We start from the raw sequence: 18,475 nt of genomic DNA, 5'->3' as shown, positions 1-18,475 counted from the left end.
CTCTTTCTGTTGAGTCTGACTTCATACCTTGGCTCTGAAATTATTGTGCTAGGAGGTGGGGGAAAAGGGTGGTTTTACACTCAGTACAATCACGGTCATTTTGATCCCATTCTGCTGCAATGCTCAGAAATGTTCTCATTTTGATATAATTAGTGCTTTATTGCAGGGAAAATTAACCAAATGAAACTTTATCAGCTGTTTAATTAATACTCAGTTTGCCAGTGCTTTTTGCCAGCTAGCACTGTGCTGGAATGGTCCTTTCAGCTGCCGTTATCGGAAACACTTGCCACTGGTGCCTCCGGTGAAGCACACATTGACTCACATCTTTGCCAGTCAGCCAAGATGCCCCTCATGGAAGAGCAAAGGGGGACACACAACCAAGGAGCTGCTGTGATGTGAATGATTCCTGGTATCAGTTCTACAGGGTTCCAAGACTCGCAGCTACAACAGGGTATAAAACCCACCTTGTCTTAGGAAGGGCCTCTGCAGATGGACAGCAAGAGAACTGTACCTTCTGTTTGGTAAGGAATAGTCACCACCACATTACTTCCCTGCCCAACCTGACGCTGGTTTTAAAGAGTTTTTAAACCTTATTTACAGTTACGTTACTCTGTTAAAAGAAATTTAGGCATCAGTTGCCTTCGAGTCCTCTTTGGAATATTTCCCATACACAGATATAAGAGCTGGACAAATCTCAGGCTGAGATCCAGAACTGGGAGAGTATTTTGATCAAGAAAAATTGAAGACTTGTATTAGCTCAGTTCAGGAGTTTTCTCTGGAAAAGAGTGTCCCAGTGGAGACAGGCTTCAGGGGGAAGTGATGCAGCAGCATGAACTGACTCACGCATAGTACGAGTCTTATCTCCAAGAGTCAGCCTTTTCAATGCCATCTTACAACAGGGACCTGAATGATGTCTCCCAGGTTCCAGACTTGTGACTCACTCACAGGACACTCCTTCCAATATGGGATCTTGTTATTTCCGACTTTCCTCTCTCTGTTCTAGGCCTAAACACATCAGGTGTCACTGGCTGGGAACAATGGCTGGATTGAGTCATTTCTCCCTTGGAATGGAACTACAGAGCACCAAGGTCTGACAGCAGACACTGCTGGAGTGCTGGTCTGAACCAGTCCCAGTTACATCTCCTGCTTCCCAGTCACAGCCAGCACTGGGTGATGACATTTTAAAGTGGGAGGTCACAGTGCATTCACATCCTTCCTTCTACAATCATATCCTGCCTTCCCTGTCACAACAGATGGGCTACAACATTCCTGCCTGCTCCCAAAGTAGCTGGGAACAAGCAAAGAGAAAGGTTCAGAAAGAGAAACATGCATGAGATGACCCATTCAACAACCAGTTACTGGCTCAAAGGGGAAGAAGGAGGAAAGACAAGTATCAGACAGGACTTCCTGTGAGTGTCCAAAACAGAAAGACTCTGATTGTGAGCAGAGACAAAGGCTTTGGCATCGTACAAACGCTCCTTCGAAGATAGAGAGTGCCATGGGGAGAAGGGGGCACAGCACGCAGGAGTAGTAACCAAATGGGATAGCTACTCTCTCTGACAAAGCACATGCCATCCAAGTCACCAGGCCATTACAACAGGTACAGGAGATGTAATATTATCATTGTCTAGCCATAACTCTATAAATACATTCCAACTTGACAAATTCTTGGAGAAAAGCAGCAGTGAGTGTCTGCTGTTATGGGTCTAATGAGCTGCCTCTGAAATCCGAGCTAAAGACAGCTCCCTAGTGGCTGCCGAGCCCAGAGGAAACCTCCTTCAGAGTCCATCAGTGCAAAGCAGTGCTGACAGCTTGGGACTACACAACACACATTTATTTCACAGACAGCCACAGACAGGAATTTAGCACCCCAAGCTGGCCTCCTGCTTAGCAGAGAAGGTGTTAAAACGCAACCACGCAGAGCCTGGCTCCCCCTCCCCACACACGTTTTCTTCCCTGACCCTCCTTGAACAAATCACAGTAGCAACTCATCAATTTGGTCACCTGCATCAGGCAGAACACTCACCAGGTTCCCCCTTTCCCACCTCAGTCTCCCCTAATAACCCCCAGCAACTTTTAAAATATAAGCCTTATTATTATTGTTTTCCCCCAAAACTGCTTTTGAAGATTAAAAAAGGATTTGCGGAGTTTCACATCATTTTGGTTTAAGAACATGTTGATAACCTCGGGATTGAAAACCCAGCTCAAAGTGATGAGTGCAGGTTCTCACACACCCCAGCATTCAGACAGACAGACAAGCTTCATTTCCATTAACACAACAGCAAAAGCTCTGAGAGATCCCCCAAACAAGAGGGAATTTGATACAGTTGGCACTGTGGCCAGTGCTGATGATACACAAATCTCTCCTGCTTGCACATCATGCTCCTATTTTTAGACTTTTAGGAAACAAAGAGCCCTTCTTGCTGGCTATCTGCTTGTTTGGGAAAAAGGGAGGAGAGGCCTTTTCTGCCTATTGCTCCATCAGCTTCAGAGCAAGTTTGTATTTGCTGATTGAGTCTGCAACCAGCAACAGGAAGATCCAGCCTTTCACAATGCTCTCACACAAGTACCTTCCTGATGGCACTATGATCACTTTTAGATGACTTCCTCGCAGTTCAGAGAGAAGCCATCAGCCCTACAGCACCCTTCAGTGCTTCCTGATGCACAAGAAGCAGCTCATCCTGGCCCAGAGTAGCCAAGCACTGTATTAACCAGATTGCTCAGCAGTGACAGACTGTATTTGCATTCCAAGGTGAAATCTATCAAGGGGAAAAGATGAAGTGTGAGATTTCAGAGCAGACAAGGTGATCAGATAATGACATTGCCCTACACAATACAGGATATGGTTACCATTTTCAACTGAGCTATTTGTTTACGCTCTCCTCCACCCAACTAAGCAAGTACAGGAGACTCCAGATTTTAACATCAGATACAGAGGTGAACATCAGGGGTAAAGCTTCATATTGCTCAGGGTTTAGCTTAGATAAGCATCCAGCTGAAGCCTATGAGGATGAAAAATCAGATAGGAAGTCTCCTCAATATGGACTCTATAAATAGATATGTATAGATGCATAAATATATGTGTGTATATATATATATATCTCAAAAGCACTTCCACAGAATTTTGGGGGGTTTTGCAGCCCTACAGAAACTCTTAGAGACTTAGGAATTTAATTTCTTACCAACACATCACGGAAACTCACTCTTAAGGATTTTACCTCATGGAAAGCAACAAGGGATAGAACTTTAAAAACTAGTTGGAGGTGACACACACAAATGAGATTTATGTTCAAACTCCTGCTTGTCTGAGGGCTGGTCTTGTTTTCTTATTCCTATTTCTTATTCCCATTAATCAAGCTCATCTCCACAGGTTTCTTTGTCATCCCCAGCCTCCTTTCCCATTCCACTTCTTCCCTGTTGTCCCGATTTCCCAAGACATTTCCACCCTATATTTTTCTAAGCCTGTTCATCTACCCATATAAAGCAACTGGAGATTAAAAAAGAAGACAACACAATGGGGAGAGATGAAGCTCATTACAATATAGAATTTCAAACTAAGCAAGGCAAAGTCTATTCCATACTTAGAAGCATTAGAACTGCTTGTAGCTGTGGCTGTACTGATGCAGAACACGAGATCTATGCTTCTTCTCCAGCCTTTCCAGGCTGGGGAATTCAAGTGGGCTGATTCCTCCTTTGGGCTTCCAGAATCCCTCCCCACCAAAGCCTAGAGAGCATCATTAGGATATATTGCAGAAAGGCTCAGAATAACAAGGTTCAGGGCAATACACCAGACATGAAGTGAGGTGGGTTGGTTTTTTTTTACCCACCTATTCACACCAACACTGATCTTCCTACAATCATCTTTTTCCTCACTGCAACCTCACCAAGGGCAATATTGCCTCCTGATAATACAACCTTTGTATGCACCTTCAGAATCGAGAGAGATCTAGGGGAATTTGAGGGTTAGAGGAAGGGAATTTCAAACCAAACTTAAAGAAGCACCGCACAGAGCTAGGTGATGCGAGATCAGAAAATAACACCTCCTCTCTGCCCCATGCTATAGATCTCACCTCCTAGTGTCCCACTTTCCCTACATACACATAAGTCTCCCTTATATCAGCACTGTATATTGATTGGGGTGGGATCAACATTAGCAGCAAGGAGCCATCTCTTTTACTACTGGACAGTTTAGTATTAGGAAGATCCACACTGCTGGATGCTCTGCATACACTGGCAAGACAATTTTTGACTCGGGGAGCCTACAACCCAAACCAGGCACAGCTGAACAGCAAGACCTTCCCTCTGTGAAACTGGAATTAAAGGGTGTTAGGAATAGTCATTTCACTCCCATAGTCTTTCCCAATTAACCTCAGGGTTCAACACAGCCAGGTCCCCTCTAGTTCCGATTTATCCCCCCACCCACACAGTAACTCCAAAAACTGATGTGAAAAATTAAACTCATTGTTGCAATTTGCTTAGCTTAATCTAAAGCAAGAGCGTTATGTCCCCTCGTGAATGCTGCTGCAAGTGGCTTCGCAGCCTGACCCTTACTTATAATCCCCTGTAAATTCACCCAAAAAGTCATGAACTACATAATATTAGTTCTTACAGACTGACATATTTCCCTGATCTTTCATGAGCCACATGGGGAAACAGTTTTCGCCTGATCTGAATGCAGAAGAAAAACAGTGATCCTAATCAACCGTTTACCCTTAGTGGCTTCCCTAAACAAATCTGGGAAAGAGCTTAAAGGCTTGGGAATATCCTCGACCCTGCTTGATGCACTGTAATAACCCTACCTAATTATACTGATATAAAAACTAATTGGAGAGATAGCAAATGTCAGGGTAAGATGCAAATTGTAGGGTGTTAATTGCTGAACAGGTGCTGGAATAGAATTAAATGAGCATCTTGATTAGGAGAGTGGAAAAAACAAATGTGGACCCCGAAATCAAGTTGGCCATGTGAATTATTTAGCAGCCTCCTTGTACCAGCCAAAGGTCATGTTGATGTGACCTCTGCTTTGTGATGGGTGGGCTGCCAAAACAATAGTGAACTCTAGGAGAAAACAGGGCTTAAGAGGGAGAGGAGACTACCCAACGTATGGAACTTCCAATGGGATAAGGAAGGAGCTTTTCTTCCTTAGGGGACTTCTGGGTGGATAACATATAGCAAGTCTTCCATAGGGATCATTGTGGTGATACGCACTAGTCCTGGAGCCAGGGGAGTCTCTGTGCAGGTACAATACCACCTTGTCCTCTGCTGCCCTTGCAAGCACAGAAACAAGCTTACTGCCATTTACAGCAAGTTATCTGGGGATACAAATGTTGGTCCTAACAAAAATGAACTAAAAGCCAGGTTTTTAGTCCAAAAATGGACTCAGAGCAGGATTTTCAGTCACAGCCGGCTCTTCAGTGACACTACTATGGTAGTAAATCTTTTTCTCATAGGCCCCCAAGAAAGCCGTCTCATGTTCCAGTTGCCATTGAATGACCAGTAAACAGATGAGATCAAGTAACATCAGCAAGTGACAGAACCTACTGAAATGTTGTGCTAATTATGGAGAATTCTGGAAACCAATTCTTTAGAAATTACTGGAAAGATTTAAATGGTTATTCACTTCTGTTAATTATTTCATATCACACTGGTTCAAACAACTGGGGCATGAGACTAAAGGAGGCCTTTCCCACTGAGCTCGCTTAATAAGCAAGCAGGTCTCAGTGATGGGAGCAGTTGATATGAAGTGGTAGCGGAAATGACTGCATTACTTCCCAGAGCAGCTGAGATTCCATCTAGAGCAGGATCTGACCATTAGGCACTGTCCAAAGTCACAGTACAAACGTGCAGTGCAGAGCTTCACTCTGAATAGAAAGGATAGAGAAGGAACAACCAAAACACTAAGAAACAGGCCAGCTGCCCTGGACAGGCTTAAAACATCAGGAGCCTAAAAGATATCTTAAAATGAATATAAGCAAGAGCTCAATTTAAAGCTTTTAATATTGCCAATGAAGTGCAGGATAAGAGCTGGATCTTATTTTTTTGCTGCATACTAACAGGCTACAGCCTCTCTCCTTTTAAGTCTTGTATTCCCAAACATTCACGCAACACAGCACACTGCAGTTGTCTCCAGACTAATTCCCCATTAAATACATTCCTACATATCAGCCCCCTTTTTGCAGAAGGCAGAACTAAGCACAGAGTTCATTCTGGCACCAGGAATGGATGGTGTTAAGGCAGTGGCAAGAATATGACCACCAGTGCTACTGTCAGCTCCTCAAGTTGAAAACCATCTTGCACAAGACAACAGCCTAAGCCCATGACAGAGACACTGAGCATAAGAGTGCCAGTGCCCTTTTCCCCACCCAAATGCCGGAAGATTCCATACGGATCTGTGCAACAGTGCCAAGTCATAGGAAAGCCATGTTTCTGTCCCAAGAAGTGCAAGAGAGGGACAGCGCTTACAGCGTCTACACACAGATAACACACTGCAGGCACACAGGAGCAGGCACCAGTTCAGAGGATGATGAAACACTTCCCACAGCTCTTAGAGGGCAAGAGGAGAAGCACACTTAAGACTTTAAGCTTAGATTTATGACAGTAAAGACCCGAAGTTCCCTTTGTGTCTAGGGGATATGATACACCATGGGTGACAGGAGAATAGAGTGGGTACTGCATTGCAATGCTCAGTCTCCTGGGATGAAGACACCAATTCATTATCTGCACACCATCCTTCTTGGGGCCTCCACTGCTAGAGGAGGCAGCTGCCAATCACGTTCCATTCTGCAGACTTGTTCAGTGCTTGCAGTGTGGGCTGGAAGCAGCTGCAGGGACAAACAGACTCAGTTCATTTTTCAAGTTCAGATCTATGTCTTAGAGGGGAAGGGCTGCAACTCCAATCAAGTTGCCTCTCCAATGACTTCAGCTTTAACTCTGCTCTTCAGGGCTGCTACAGATATGCAGGGTGTACCTGAAATGGCATAATGGGGTGTGGGGGGGGAAGATGATGACAGTAGAGACTCAATTTGTGTAGGGTTCAATTGAGCAAAGTCTTGGTAGTCTGTTAAAATCCTGTACCTGCATATGATCACAGCTGTGCTGCAGGCTGTTATACACAGCTCTGTAGAGCCATTATGTTAACAACCACCCTGTACTTTGCCAATGCTGACAGTGTCCCAAAACAGCTCAGGGAACAGCTCTAGATTTCTTATTTGGGAAAAGTAACGTGCATGAAAGATACAGGGGATTTTATTATCAAACACTCATATTAAAGCTTGCAGGAAGATAAAACTTCACCCACACCTGCAGCTTACAGCAATGTTAATAGCAAGTCTTTCACATGCCAACAATCTTAAATACAGAAACATTACAGAGCTCTTAAAAACTCATTCAGAAACTAGAAAATGTTACAATTAAAATAAACTAATTAACTGAAATCCTTTTTGATGTATATGGTACCATCCTATTATGACGTAATTCTTCCTCAATACGTCACAGCATGTACCATGCCCCATTCCCATTTTTACCTGCTTGTTCTAGCTGCTCCTTGCCTCTTCCTCAGCCCCCAGCTGGGCCCAACCTACCATCAGGTCCTAATCCTCCAGTCAAGACTCGCAGTCCATACAAAATTCCTCACCAAACCTTAAAGCCCAATTCTCTTGCCCAGAAGCACCATTTCCCCACACTGCAAGCAAGCCATCAAGAAGAGGCTGCTCCCAAACTATGTGCAGTACACATCCACAAGAGTTACAGACAAGCCTGAGCCGATAGAAACTCTCCCAGCTATATGACAACTCACATGACCCAAGCAATCAGAATCCACTGCTCTAAAATCACCTTTGATCTGTGCAAATACAGAGCATTTATCTGCTGGCTGCTGTTCTCTTGCTAAAGCAGAGCTCTCAAGTGGAGGAAAACAGCCATCCAATGTATGAGTGCACAAAGAGACAGAACTTCACGTGCCTTCGTGGGTAACATAAACAGAAATCTTCCCTATTAAAAAAAAATACAAACCTGAAGCTACAGAAGAAAACGAAAGGAAAGGGGACACAGTCCCACTGCCCATCACAGAAATGGTTCAGGTCACTGCTTCTGAAGGGCAGCTCTATGTTAGGCGAGTTATCAGGCAGGGCTCCTCTCCTGCTCGTGTTGCCTGGCTAAACAGAAAGCAACTGACAGTGACACTTTCTGAAGGCACCGAAGTCAAACTGGAAAATGAGAGAACCAGATGTCCCTGCAGGAATGCTGGGAAATGCTTGAGATAAAGGGGAAGGGGAAAATAAAACCCCAAACCTTTAACCAAAACGTCCCAGAGGATTTTTTTTTTTGAGGTCTATGTCAACAAGTGACACTGACACAACCCTGGATACTTTTCCCCCCTCTTTAGCCGAGGAATTCTGACTGACCAAATCTTTTGTCAACATCAAGGAAAATGATTTATTCTGGCGTGGAGTCAGCCTTCAAAGTCCTCGTTATTTTTCTTCGAGGTACTGAGCACCCACGTTCCTAATGAGAGGAGAGATCTGGAAAAACATCACTGTTCAAGTATTTGCTCCTGCTCCAAATTAGTATCCAGCACAATGTAGCGTGGAGACCCAGTGACACGGCGAGCAGCATTAATTCAAGGAGCATTTAAAACTGTCCAGAATAAAACCCTCAGATAGATGCATAAGATGAAGAGCATGTCTGAAGGAGGCAGAACCTCCCCAGCTTTACCTCTCCTCCCAAACAGCACTTTTTAGTTTAGATTCATGTGAAAATCCCAAGTTTTACCTTTGCAAAAAAGGAAACTTCAGGAACTGTAGTTCCTGATGGGAAGCTGACAACAACAACAAAGCCCAGCTGGGAGTTCTAGCAGTTTCACGATCTTTTCAGGACTTAACTTCAACAAAATATTTACATACATGCTTCTTGATGTTGATGCTAAATAAAAGTGCCAAGTGTTTTGCCGAATTGGGATCCATTTGCTGAAATAGCTTTTTATCAAAGCTGCAGAAGAGAACATAACCACATCTCTTCAAAAACCATTCAATATTTGGATTGACATCCCCACTCTTGGCTTTAAGTCTCATTTCTTTATGCCGTTAGGTAATTTGATCTGTTCACTGTGTTCTGGCTTTCAAACACTTTAAACACCTGTGTAATTACCCATCCTACACCCTCTCTTTTCAAACACTTGCTCATCCTCCTCTAAGGTAAAGCACAATGTGTGTGTGTGTGTGTCTGGCTAATGCAAACATACCTCATGCAGTCCTGCTTCTGCAACGTAGCTCCTGGGTACAGAGCCTAAGAGCAAGGCAATTATTTCTTTCCTTTCTCATACAAGCCTCTTGCACAGAGCTGCAAAGATCAAGACAAGGACCCAGCGGGAAAACGTGGTAGTGGAAAACTCTTCCCCTGAAGCAAAGGAACAGACCTAACTAGAGCAAGTGAACACCTACAATAATCAGGCTAACAAACCCGCTTGGTGGTGCAGTCAGCAGCAACAATGGAAAGCATAAGGCGCATGCAGAATGGATGGCACATCCTGTGGAGAAAGTTGACTAGGACTTTGAGAGAAGCACTGCGAATACAAGGGAAAGGCTGTCAGAGGAGCCACTTCCTATCATGCTACAGAGCCTGTACCTTGAAAGGATTCACAGTAATTGACAACACCATTTTCCTTTGCTTGGGATTCACATTTCCAAGGAGAATAGTTACTCCACTCTTTTCTCTTTAAAGGGATAAAAAAAAAAATCCACGTAGCAGAATTTTCTGCCTTCATGCCAAGAACTGAGCAGAGGGAAGAGGGCTCAATGGGCTGCAGAGCTGGACTTGCCCCGCTCACCCATGGCCCCAGGCCACACGGGTATGAAGTTGTGACACTGCAAAGCTCCTACAGCCCAGACTCTGCCAGTTTCCTTTCCCAAATTGCAATTCCTTCCTGGAAAAGTGAATTGGGTTTCACTCCTTGTTTTTTGGTTGGTTTTTGCTTGGTGGTTTTGTTGATTAAAACATACACACCCACTTCCAGAATACTGGAATAACAGCCTTGCTCCCGCTTCCACTGAAAGGAAAGGAAGTTTTGGTGTGGATTCACCCAAGATAAATCCTTAGCTCCATTTAACATGCCATACAAACAGGAGCCCTGGTGGTTGTTCTCTGCTGGAACAAACAGAACAATCCCTTCAGCGTGAGAAATGCCATTGTCTGGTGGAATCAGCTTCATGCCATCTCTTGTCAGGTGTGACAGCACTTGAGTTCATGAGAGGGGCAAGTGATTAAGAGCCACCACAGGGCAATCAGTTGCTGCCTCATTTTACTTTCTTGAAATAGCCTTTGTAGGCCAGATACAAACCCAGGTAGGGCAGAGCAGCTCCTTTTGCCTAATGGGTTCAGAGGCACTCAAATAAGCCGAGTGCTTAAAAACAACTCAGGAGCCACAGTAAAAGAGAGAAAATTATTGCTTCCTGCCATGACCAAATATTAAACACAGCACGCACCTAATGGCTCTATCACTCCCCAGGGAAGAAGCTTTATGAACAATAAAATCCCAGCAGACTTGCACTGTTTGGACTTAGGAGCCTCATTATAGGCTCACTGATCCAATATGATTTACAAGCTCAATGGACTCCACCTGAAGGAAAAGCCACCAAACATGGAGTTATAAATGGAATGCCCATGGAGAAATAAGCATTTGTTTGTGAAGGAAATGAGCAGAGGAGATGGGGAGGAAAGAAAAAAAAAAGAAGAAGAAAGAAGATGGGCTGGATGAGAGCAGCACATTAAAGGTCCCAGTCAGAGAAAGATGGGAATATGACTTGCAGTTGCAGAAAGGAAATGCTGTTCCAGGACATGCTTACATGATCTAGTCTGGAACACACAAGACTTGGATTCCACTCCACACTGTCTCCTACATGATCCTGGGCAAGTCATGTCAGCTCTTACTGTGATTAAAATGGTGAGCCCATTGCTATCTGAGTTAGCAAGTTTCAGATATACATTATATACTTTCAGTCTCAACCCTGTCTTCATTTTGCAAGGACGCTGGGAGATGTTCCAAGTGGGACAAGTTATTTCATCCCCTATCTGAAAAGGGCAAGCACTATACATTAACTGGCAGCCTTTCTTCAGATGTGAAGCATTCACTTCAGAGCAGCTGAAGTTAACAGCATGGAAAATACACAAGATCTTACCAGAAACAGATGGTGAAAGAAACACAAGGAAGGGATGGACAGAAATAAAAGGTTCAAAAGGAAAGCAAGAGGCAGTAACAAGAAAGGCTAGGGCAGATGAAGTGACAAGTCCATAAAACCAGGTCTAGACAGAGGCCTAGAGGAGGGCAAAAGTGATAAGGAACAGTATTTCAGGTCATAAATACACAGAGGATGCTTTCATCAAGATGCAAATACTCTGAAATACTGGCAAAGATGCGCTCAGATGGATCCAGACAAACGCAGGCCATTTTCAAACAGCTAAGTTTTAGAGATCACATGTCACACACCAATGCTCTGTGTGCCCAGAATTTCTTTTGCCCTGTTTGCATAGCAAATTCACCCTCAGCGACTGGTCCCAGAGGTGCTTTAGCTCATGGGAAACTTTGATTCCATTCCCCACTCTTCTGTTACCAAACTCCTTGACTCCACTGGCTCCTCACACTGCTATCACATCTGTAATTCTGAGAGCCCTCAGCATCAGCTGGCTGTTCATAAGAACAGGACATAAACTGCATCAAATTCTCTTTACTGCAAGGACAAAGCCTCCATTTAAGAGGAGACTAGGATTTTTCCACTCTGTTTGAACTCTGATCAAAACTCTGCCTTGCCCAGTCAGGATTCACCCAGCCAGCACCAGCAATGGTTTTTGTCTCCACTAAAGGAGAAGTCATCTAACAAGATTAGAATTTGTCCATGCTTGCTGTCCAAACTGCACTAAAGCATCAGGGAACCTCTCTGGCAGGTTAAAGCCATTCCCATTGTCTTGTCCCTATAGGCCCTTGTCCAAAGCCCCTCTCCAGGTTTCCTGCAGTCCCTTTAGGCACTGGAGCTGCTCTAAGGTCTCCCCTTAAGGAGCCTTCTCTTCTCCAGGCTGAACCAGCGCTGCTCTCTCAGCTTGCTCAGAGACTTAACCATGCTCCACTTGCAGTCCTGAAACCAGAACACGAGCTGACTACTTCAGTCACACTTAGTGGAACTAAACCAACCAATTTTAGTTAACACTCCAACCTGTTATGTTTTTCCCTCAAACTTATCCCAAAAGGCAAGTGTTCTATTCAGAGGGCTCAGGGCAAAACGCTGCACAGTCACACAGTTACAGCACAAGGCCTGCAGCACTCCTGTACAAAGAGCTAGTGGAAGTGAGGTCCCAGTTCTGTTGCTTCCTAATAGATCCGTGATTGAAGTCAGCAGTGATTCAAAATCATTTCTTTTTGCTTAGTTTCAGGAGCAGTAACACCTTCAGTCCAGGCAGCAGCAACTAAGGCCTGGGGACGGAATAACTTTTAAATCACTCCAGAACAATTGCCACCTAATGGCAACAGCTTTCCCCATCACCATAGTATTTGCACACATCAGTTTTCAGCATGTGCCTCTGTGTTACCAGTGAAAGGTAGAAATGCCTATGGGAACGGCTGGAAAAATACAGGGAGTCTGCAATGGAGAACCTGGGGCTTCCACAGCTCAAACAAGCTCCTTAACCACAAGTCCATCCTTCAGCTTTCAGGCACACTCAGAAAGATCTTTAAGCTCCTCCCGATTCACCAGCTTGCTGGAAAACCTGTTGTCTGTCGACACTAAAAGGAAGATTATGTGACACCATCCTCGAGCTTACTCCATCTACAAGCTTGAAGTGATTGCACGTAGCAAGATTACAAGATGTTTTGTACAACAAACTAGTAAAGAAATGTTCTTTTTGCCTGAAAGGGGAAGAAGAGGGAAGAACCAAACATGCACATTAGGCACTAAGAGAACCACGTGTCAAACGGCTCCGATAGTGCACTGTAAGTTACTGACTCCCCACAAACATCCAGTCTACTAAAAAATTCATAAAGAGACAGATGGCACAACAGCAGCTCTTTGCAGGAGAGCAGGGTTTAGCAGTGAACAAAGGACTTTGACTCCCTAGGACAACAGGAGAGATCATTGTGGGGTTTGGAGGCTTGGAAGGGGGGACTGTAGCACAGGGAGCTGAGGAAGGCAGTGTCTCTCTGGGGCTCCTCGTTTCACCCCACAGCAGCAACAGATCTGAGGTGTTTATTCTACCTTGGCAGGCATACAAGGAGCATGGAGCACAGCAGAACAAGAGCAATGCAACTCTGCCATGGAGGTGAAATCCTCACAGTAGAAATACAAAAAATAAACTCAAAATTCCTACTGAAGGATCTGAAACCACTTTCCACAGGGGGAAACGGAGGACTTATGTGACTGGCTTGAAGTCTCAGGGCAACCTGTATCAGTGGGAATTTGATCCAGGCCTCTCCATTCATGCTGTTCTGCCCCTAAGCATTAGGAAATATCCTTATGTTACCCCATGGTTTTAGGGATCAGCCCAAAACGGTGATGGAAAGGATAAAGTCCTTTTCAGACGGCTGAGATTAAGCAAAAAAGAAAAAATGGAAAAAAAAACCCAAAGAAATATATAAATGAAAACCATCCCAACATTCCCACTTGATGAATGGGGAATTTATATCCCAACTCTCCTAAAATGAGGAATTAAATTCATTTGCAGCATCTCTGACCTTTTAATCCCAAGACCAAGTTTCTTTTCATGTGCATCACTGCAGTGGGAAAGGAGGAAAACTAATTGGAATATAAGCAAAATACACTTTTCATTTGGGAAGTATCATCTTTAAAAGAACAAGCGTCCACCCTTCTATCTGGAAGCCACCCCAACCCCTCCACTTCACATCCCTGCCTATGATTTCAACAAAAGAAGGGAATGTTAGTACTCAAAGTTCACAGATTTCCAGGAATTACAAGGAACATCGAGAGCCACCACTTCAGCCACGAAGGGAGGGGGAGAATAAAATCCATTACACTGCTGAAGTCTCACAAACCCACCAATTCCACAGGTACTAGCTCCAAAAACTAAGATGGAAAACAGGATGAAGAGACATTAAGATCCCTGGAAACCCACCCGTGCTATGATCCACCACGGAAACACACTAGAACTAACTTAGCCCTGATGAATTTTGATCTCATACGCTAAATTAAAGCTTGCTCTGATATTCTGAGAGCTGACTGGGATTTGTGCTGTCTAAAAAGCTTTGAGTGTCTATTCTGGAAATGCTTCTGGACTAAACATCTATCAAGAAACCTCCTGCCCATGCTCACAAAGCCCTTTCAGTGCTGTGCTCCACTGGGGTTCCATCTTTCCTGCTTTTTGACCTCTGCAATAGCGGCGTTGCAGGATTTGAGCTGTATCATATCGCTGCTGTTAAAACAGAGGCAGCGTTCTGAAGTCAGATTCTGATCAGACTTACCCTGGAATTCTGACTCAAAACACTGAAGGAACCTAAATACTCCAACACTTCCTACAGACCTTTGTCGGTGGGAGAGGGTCACAGTGAATTTCAGTGAAGAAGTTCCCTTTCATATAGAAAAGGGCTAGTTTTCAAGACTGAATGGAAAAATAACTGCAAGGTCCTTAGGATCTAAATCTAGTCCCCAGAGCAAAGGTCACAGCAGAAATGTTTTATTCAGCATAAGAACTTTTGGAATTCATTCAAGGAGAAGGAAAAACCCAACAGCAACAACACGACTGACATTTTTTTCCCACTGAGCCATTTCTTCCTTTTAAAAGAAGGATACAAGTTTCCATGATCTGGCAAACACCGACAAACTGTGCCTCCCTATAGCAACAAACAGGTAAACCAACACAAGTGTCTAAGCATCAGTCCCCCGGAGCATAAAAAGCAAGGAGAGAAACAGAGGAAGGGGGAAACACTGCACTGCTGTGCACTGCTCATGAAGTTATGGTCATATGCAGCAGCTTGTAACATGGTCCCTGAACTGAGCTAAATCTGGTGCATGGTTAGCTCAGTGCAACAGTGGATGGTTATAACCTCAACTAAGTCAAAGGCTTCGGCAGTCTCCTGAGGTCTGTAGGATGTGTCTATGGTGTGGGCCGATGCAGAGCACAGACACACAGCCCACATGCAGCCCCTCTCTGCACCCACTCCAATTATTATTTATTGCTAAAAATAACCTGTAGTTCTTTTTGAACTAAGAAGAAACCCACCATGAAGGCAACACTGAACTGAAAGTCTTACCTTTCCTGGCCTGCATGATGGCAAGCTGCATTTCAGAGACTATATTCTACCTGCTACTAAGCTCTTAACCATAGATGTCTTCTTCTAAAGCAGACATATAAAGACCACCTGGATAAATAAGAACACTGCTGCCCAGATTCCCAAGCTAGCTCTGAACACATACAGTTCTCAGCACCATTTTCTGCTTGTTTGAAAGACAGGAAGATCAGTCCCATTGAAAGTAGCTTGGGAGAGTGTTTAAACTCTTTGGTAGTTACTGCTGTGGACATGCCCGAGGGTGACAGTCTAGACAACAAACTCCTCTGTGCACAGGCACATACAGCATAAACTTTGTTATAGTATTTGCATTACATGTGTTAAGACGCAGGATGCAGGATTATCTCTTACTCCTCAAACCTTGTGTAACTGGGCAAAGTGGTGGAATAGGAGCAACTGTGCGGAAGAGGGAGTGATCTGCTAGATGCTGCCCTATGATCAGTGGTAGAACAAGGTTTAGCTTTGAGTTTAGCTTCTATTCACCACGCTGTTCACTAAACCATGCCACCAGGTATGATTTGTCATCATGCCTTTCCTCTGCGGCCTAAATCTGATCTAGTGGTAGGCACTACCCCCTTCATGGACTTAATTCCTGGGCTAATACAGCACTCATGTCATGCTGCTTCTCTAGCAGCAAGACCAATTTCAGAACATTCAGATTGGAAAGTTCCCAAAAGCAGATTCATACCAAACATCAACACAGCCAAAAATAAGCTTGAAATTTCACAGAAAAGGTCAAGATGGCATATCTGGGACTTCTGCTTCCAGTCAGGAAACTGCCCCCACACAAACAGCCCAGTTTTCTGCCACTGCCAACCCTGGCCCCAACCACAGCTTGTAAATATAACATTAAAAAGAAAATCATGGGGTAAAAGGAGTGAAGAACCATCACATCAAAGCTCCAAAATACTTAGGTTAACTCTGTCATGAAGAAAAAGAAAGACTTGCAAATCTTTATTCAAACCAGCTTGACCATTCTGAATGCCAAAACAAATTCACAAGACATACTATGACAAATAATGCTTATTAGAATGTAGACAAAGCATGCCAGACACATAACAGACATAAAAGCTGAATCCACAATCATTCCACTTCAGCAGCAACTCGCCACTGGCCCCTTGTACCAGCTGCTTCAGGAAAAAGCAGCTCTTTAAACAGTTACTATAGATTAAAGGGGGGGGAGAAGGTTTCTTCCTGACTTTCCCTTGTTTCCTGTTCTCCTTCTGGAGACCTCAGTTGTGCACTTTTTGAAAGCTCTGTCTACTCTTATTTATCCTTCTGGAATCTTGATCTCCAGATAGCAAACAACACTTCAAGTCAGTAGTTCACAGGTGACTTCTCGGCCTCCACAAGTACTCACAGTCTTTAATGTGCCAGCTCATGATTTAACAAACCCCTGCTCTCCCCTATTTATGTTATTCACCTACAAACTGGCAAGCAGAACCTAGACTTGGATCTGGAACTGAGTAACATATGAAGGTGCTGTTCTACATCAAATTGCTCGCAACACCCAAACCATCAGTTTTAATCCTACCCAACATGTTGCACTTCTGCCTTTACCCCTTCCTTCCTCCCCACATTCCTACAAAAATGGTATTTTGTTAAAGAATATTACTGAATCTGCCAGGTTGCTCAAAGCTTTATCTGTCTCAGTAACCCAGCTGGATCAGATCCCTGGTGAAGAGAAAACATTCCAGATGTATATATGGAATATTTGCTCACAATTAAAGTGATACATAGAGAACTTAGTTTAAAAGATGAACATCAATCATTATGCCAAGGTAAGCCTAGATGGACTAAAGCCAACCCGCTCGTAGGCTGGCAGCTCTGTCAGGAATCACGAAGCACAGATATCTCCAATGGCAGACGCTGACAGATATCCATCATCACAAACCCTCAGCCACCTCAAAGCACAACCAACAATTTGGGGTGGCTTTTGTAGGAAAATGAGGATTTGTCTCCTACCTATCGATGATCACGGGGTCAGACGGAGTCTCATTTCTGTTGCCACAACTTTTCTTCTCACAGCACCGACTAAAGAGAGAGAAAACCAAAGTTAAAGAATTACTGGGTCTATTGACAGCAAAGCAACCAGCTGAAAGTCTTGTCTGCAAAGCTTCAGAACTCAGCATGTGCCTAGAAGAGTGACAGAAAATTCTGGCTAGGCTTTCCAGAAGGGAATTCAGTGCCCAAGTCCTGGTTGTTTCCAGCCGGATTTTGGTACTTGGCTCCTCATAGTCTTTTCTGCAATTCCCAGCCAAAACTGAAAAGCAACATGGTCATGCTTTAGACTAAGGTGCTATTCATAAAGCTTAACAAATGATTAACAGATGTCACAATGACATGACAGGCACAAGTATCCTGTTATGTATGGTTAAAAGTCCATCTAAAGAAACCACTGCATTTCCTTTTCCCATTTTTAAAAGGAATAATAAAAAAAAACAAGAGAAAAAAATAAATCAGGAGATGGGTCACCGATTTCCACTGACAGACCCACGGACACGAGTGATGCTCCTTGCAGATACAGCAGCCAAGTACCAGAAATTCAACAGACTTTAAAAACAGTCCTTAGCTGTAGGAGTCCACTAGAAGAAATTTCAGCTGTCCTGATGCTCAGATAGCTTGTTCCAACCAGAGCTAATATGGGAGGGGGAAGATGGAGTCATCCAAAACTAAGGAGTCTGCATCCCAAGTCCCATTTGCCTCAAAATTCACCAGATGACATTCTGCCCTGACACAAAAGCCTTCCCAAATTCTGCTTTCCAGAGTCTGCTGTGGTTTTTCAAATTGACACCTATGGGATCAAGCAATTGCTGAGGGTTTTGTACAGTGCTGTAATTGGTGCTGAGTACATTTGAAAAACTGCAAATTCCACAGTTTTCCAACTGGAGAGCAATTCCAAGCAGAGGAATTAAAAAAATCCAAATTCAATAAAATGCTTGAATTCACTGAAGGCAGACAAAGCATCAAAGAGGGGCTTCCCCGCCCCCCAAATGCCTAATATTCAATTATAAATACCTAAAAAGCATTTGGACAAAACCCCTCATTCAGATATGGAAAGGAGAAAACACAGGTATTTGGAATTGAAGTTACAGCGTGTGCCAGAACCTTCCCGTTCACAAGTTGCAATTGCCCGGTGAGATGAGCTCCAACCAGCAGATCTATTTGAATAGCAGCTCTAACTGTTCCAGCATT

General features: G+C 43.9%; 1 protein-coding gene across 4 annotated transcripts in view; it reads right to left on the bottom strand.

Annotated features, from left to right (window-relative positions):
• The window catches only part of EBF2 (EBF transcription factor 2), a 115,747-nt gene that overhangs the window by 88,168 nt on the left and 9,104 nt on the right, over positions 1–18,475 (bottom strand). For all 4 annotated transcript variants that reach the window (XM_057414681.1, XM_057414682.1, XM_057414684.1 and 1 more), the window contains exon 6: positions 17,246–17,314. In XM_057414681.1, the coding sequence (XP_057270664.1) occupies positions 17,246–17,314 (69 nt within the window). The remainder of the gene's footprint in view (positions 1–17,245; positions 17,315–18,475) is intronic.

This window comes from Pezoporus wallicus, unplaced genomic scaffold (assembly GCF_028554395.1).
Source record: "Pezoporus wallicus isolate ANWC-B61680 ecotype Strahan unplaced genomic scaffold, APGP_CSIRO_Pwel_v1 contig_11047, whole genome shotgun sequence".
NCBI classification, from domain to species: Eukaryota; Metazoa; Chordata; class Aves; order Psittaciformes; family Psittacidae; genus Pezoporus; species Pezoporus wallicus.
The sequence above is the reverse complement of the archived record's forward strand: the minus strand, read 5'-3'. Positions and strand labels throughout refer to the sequence as shown.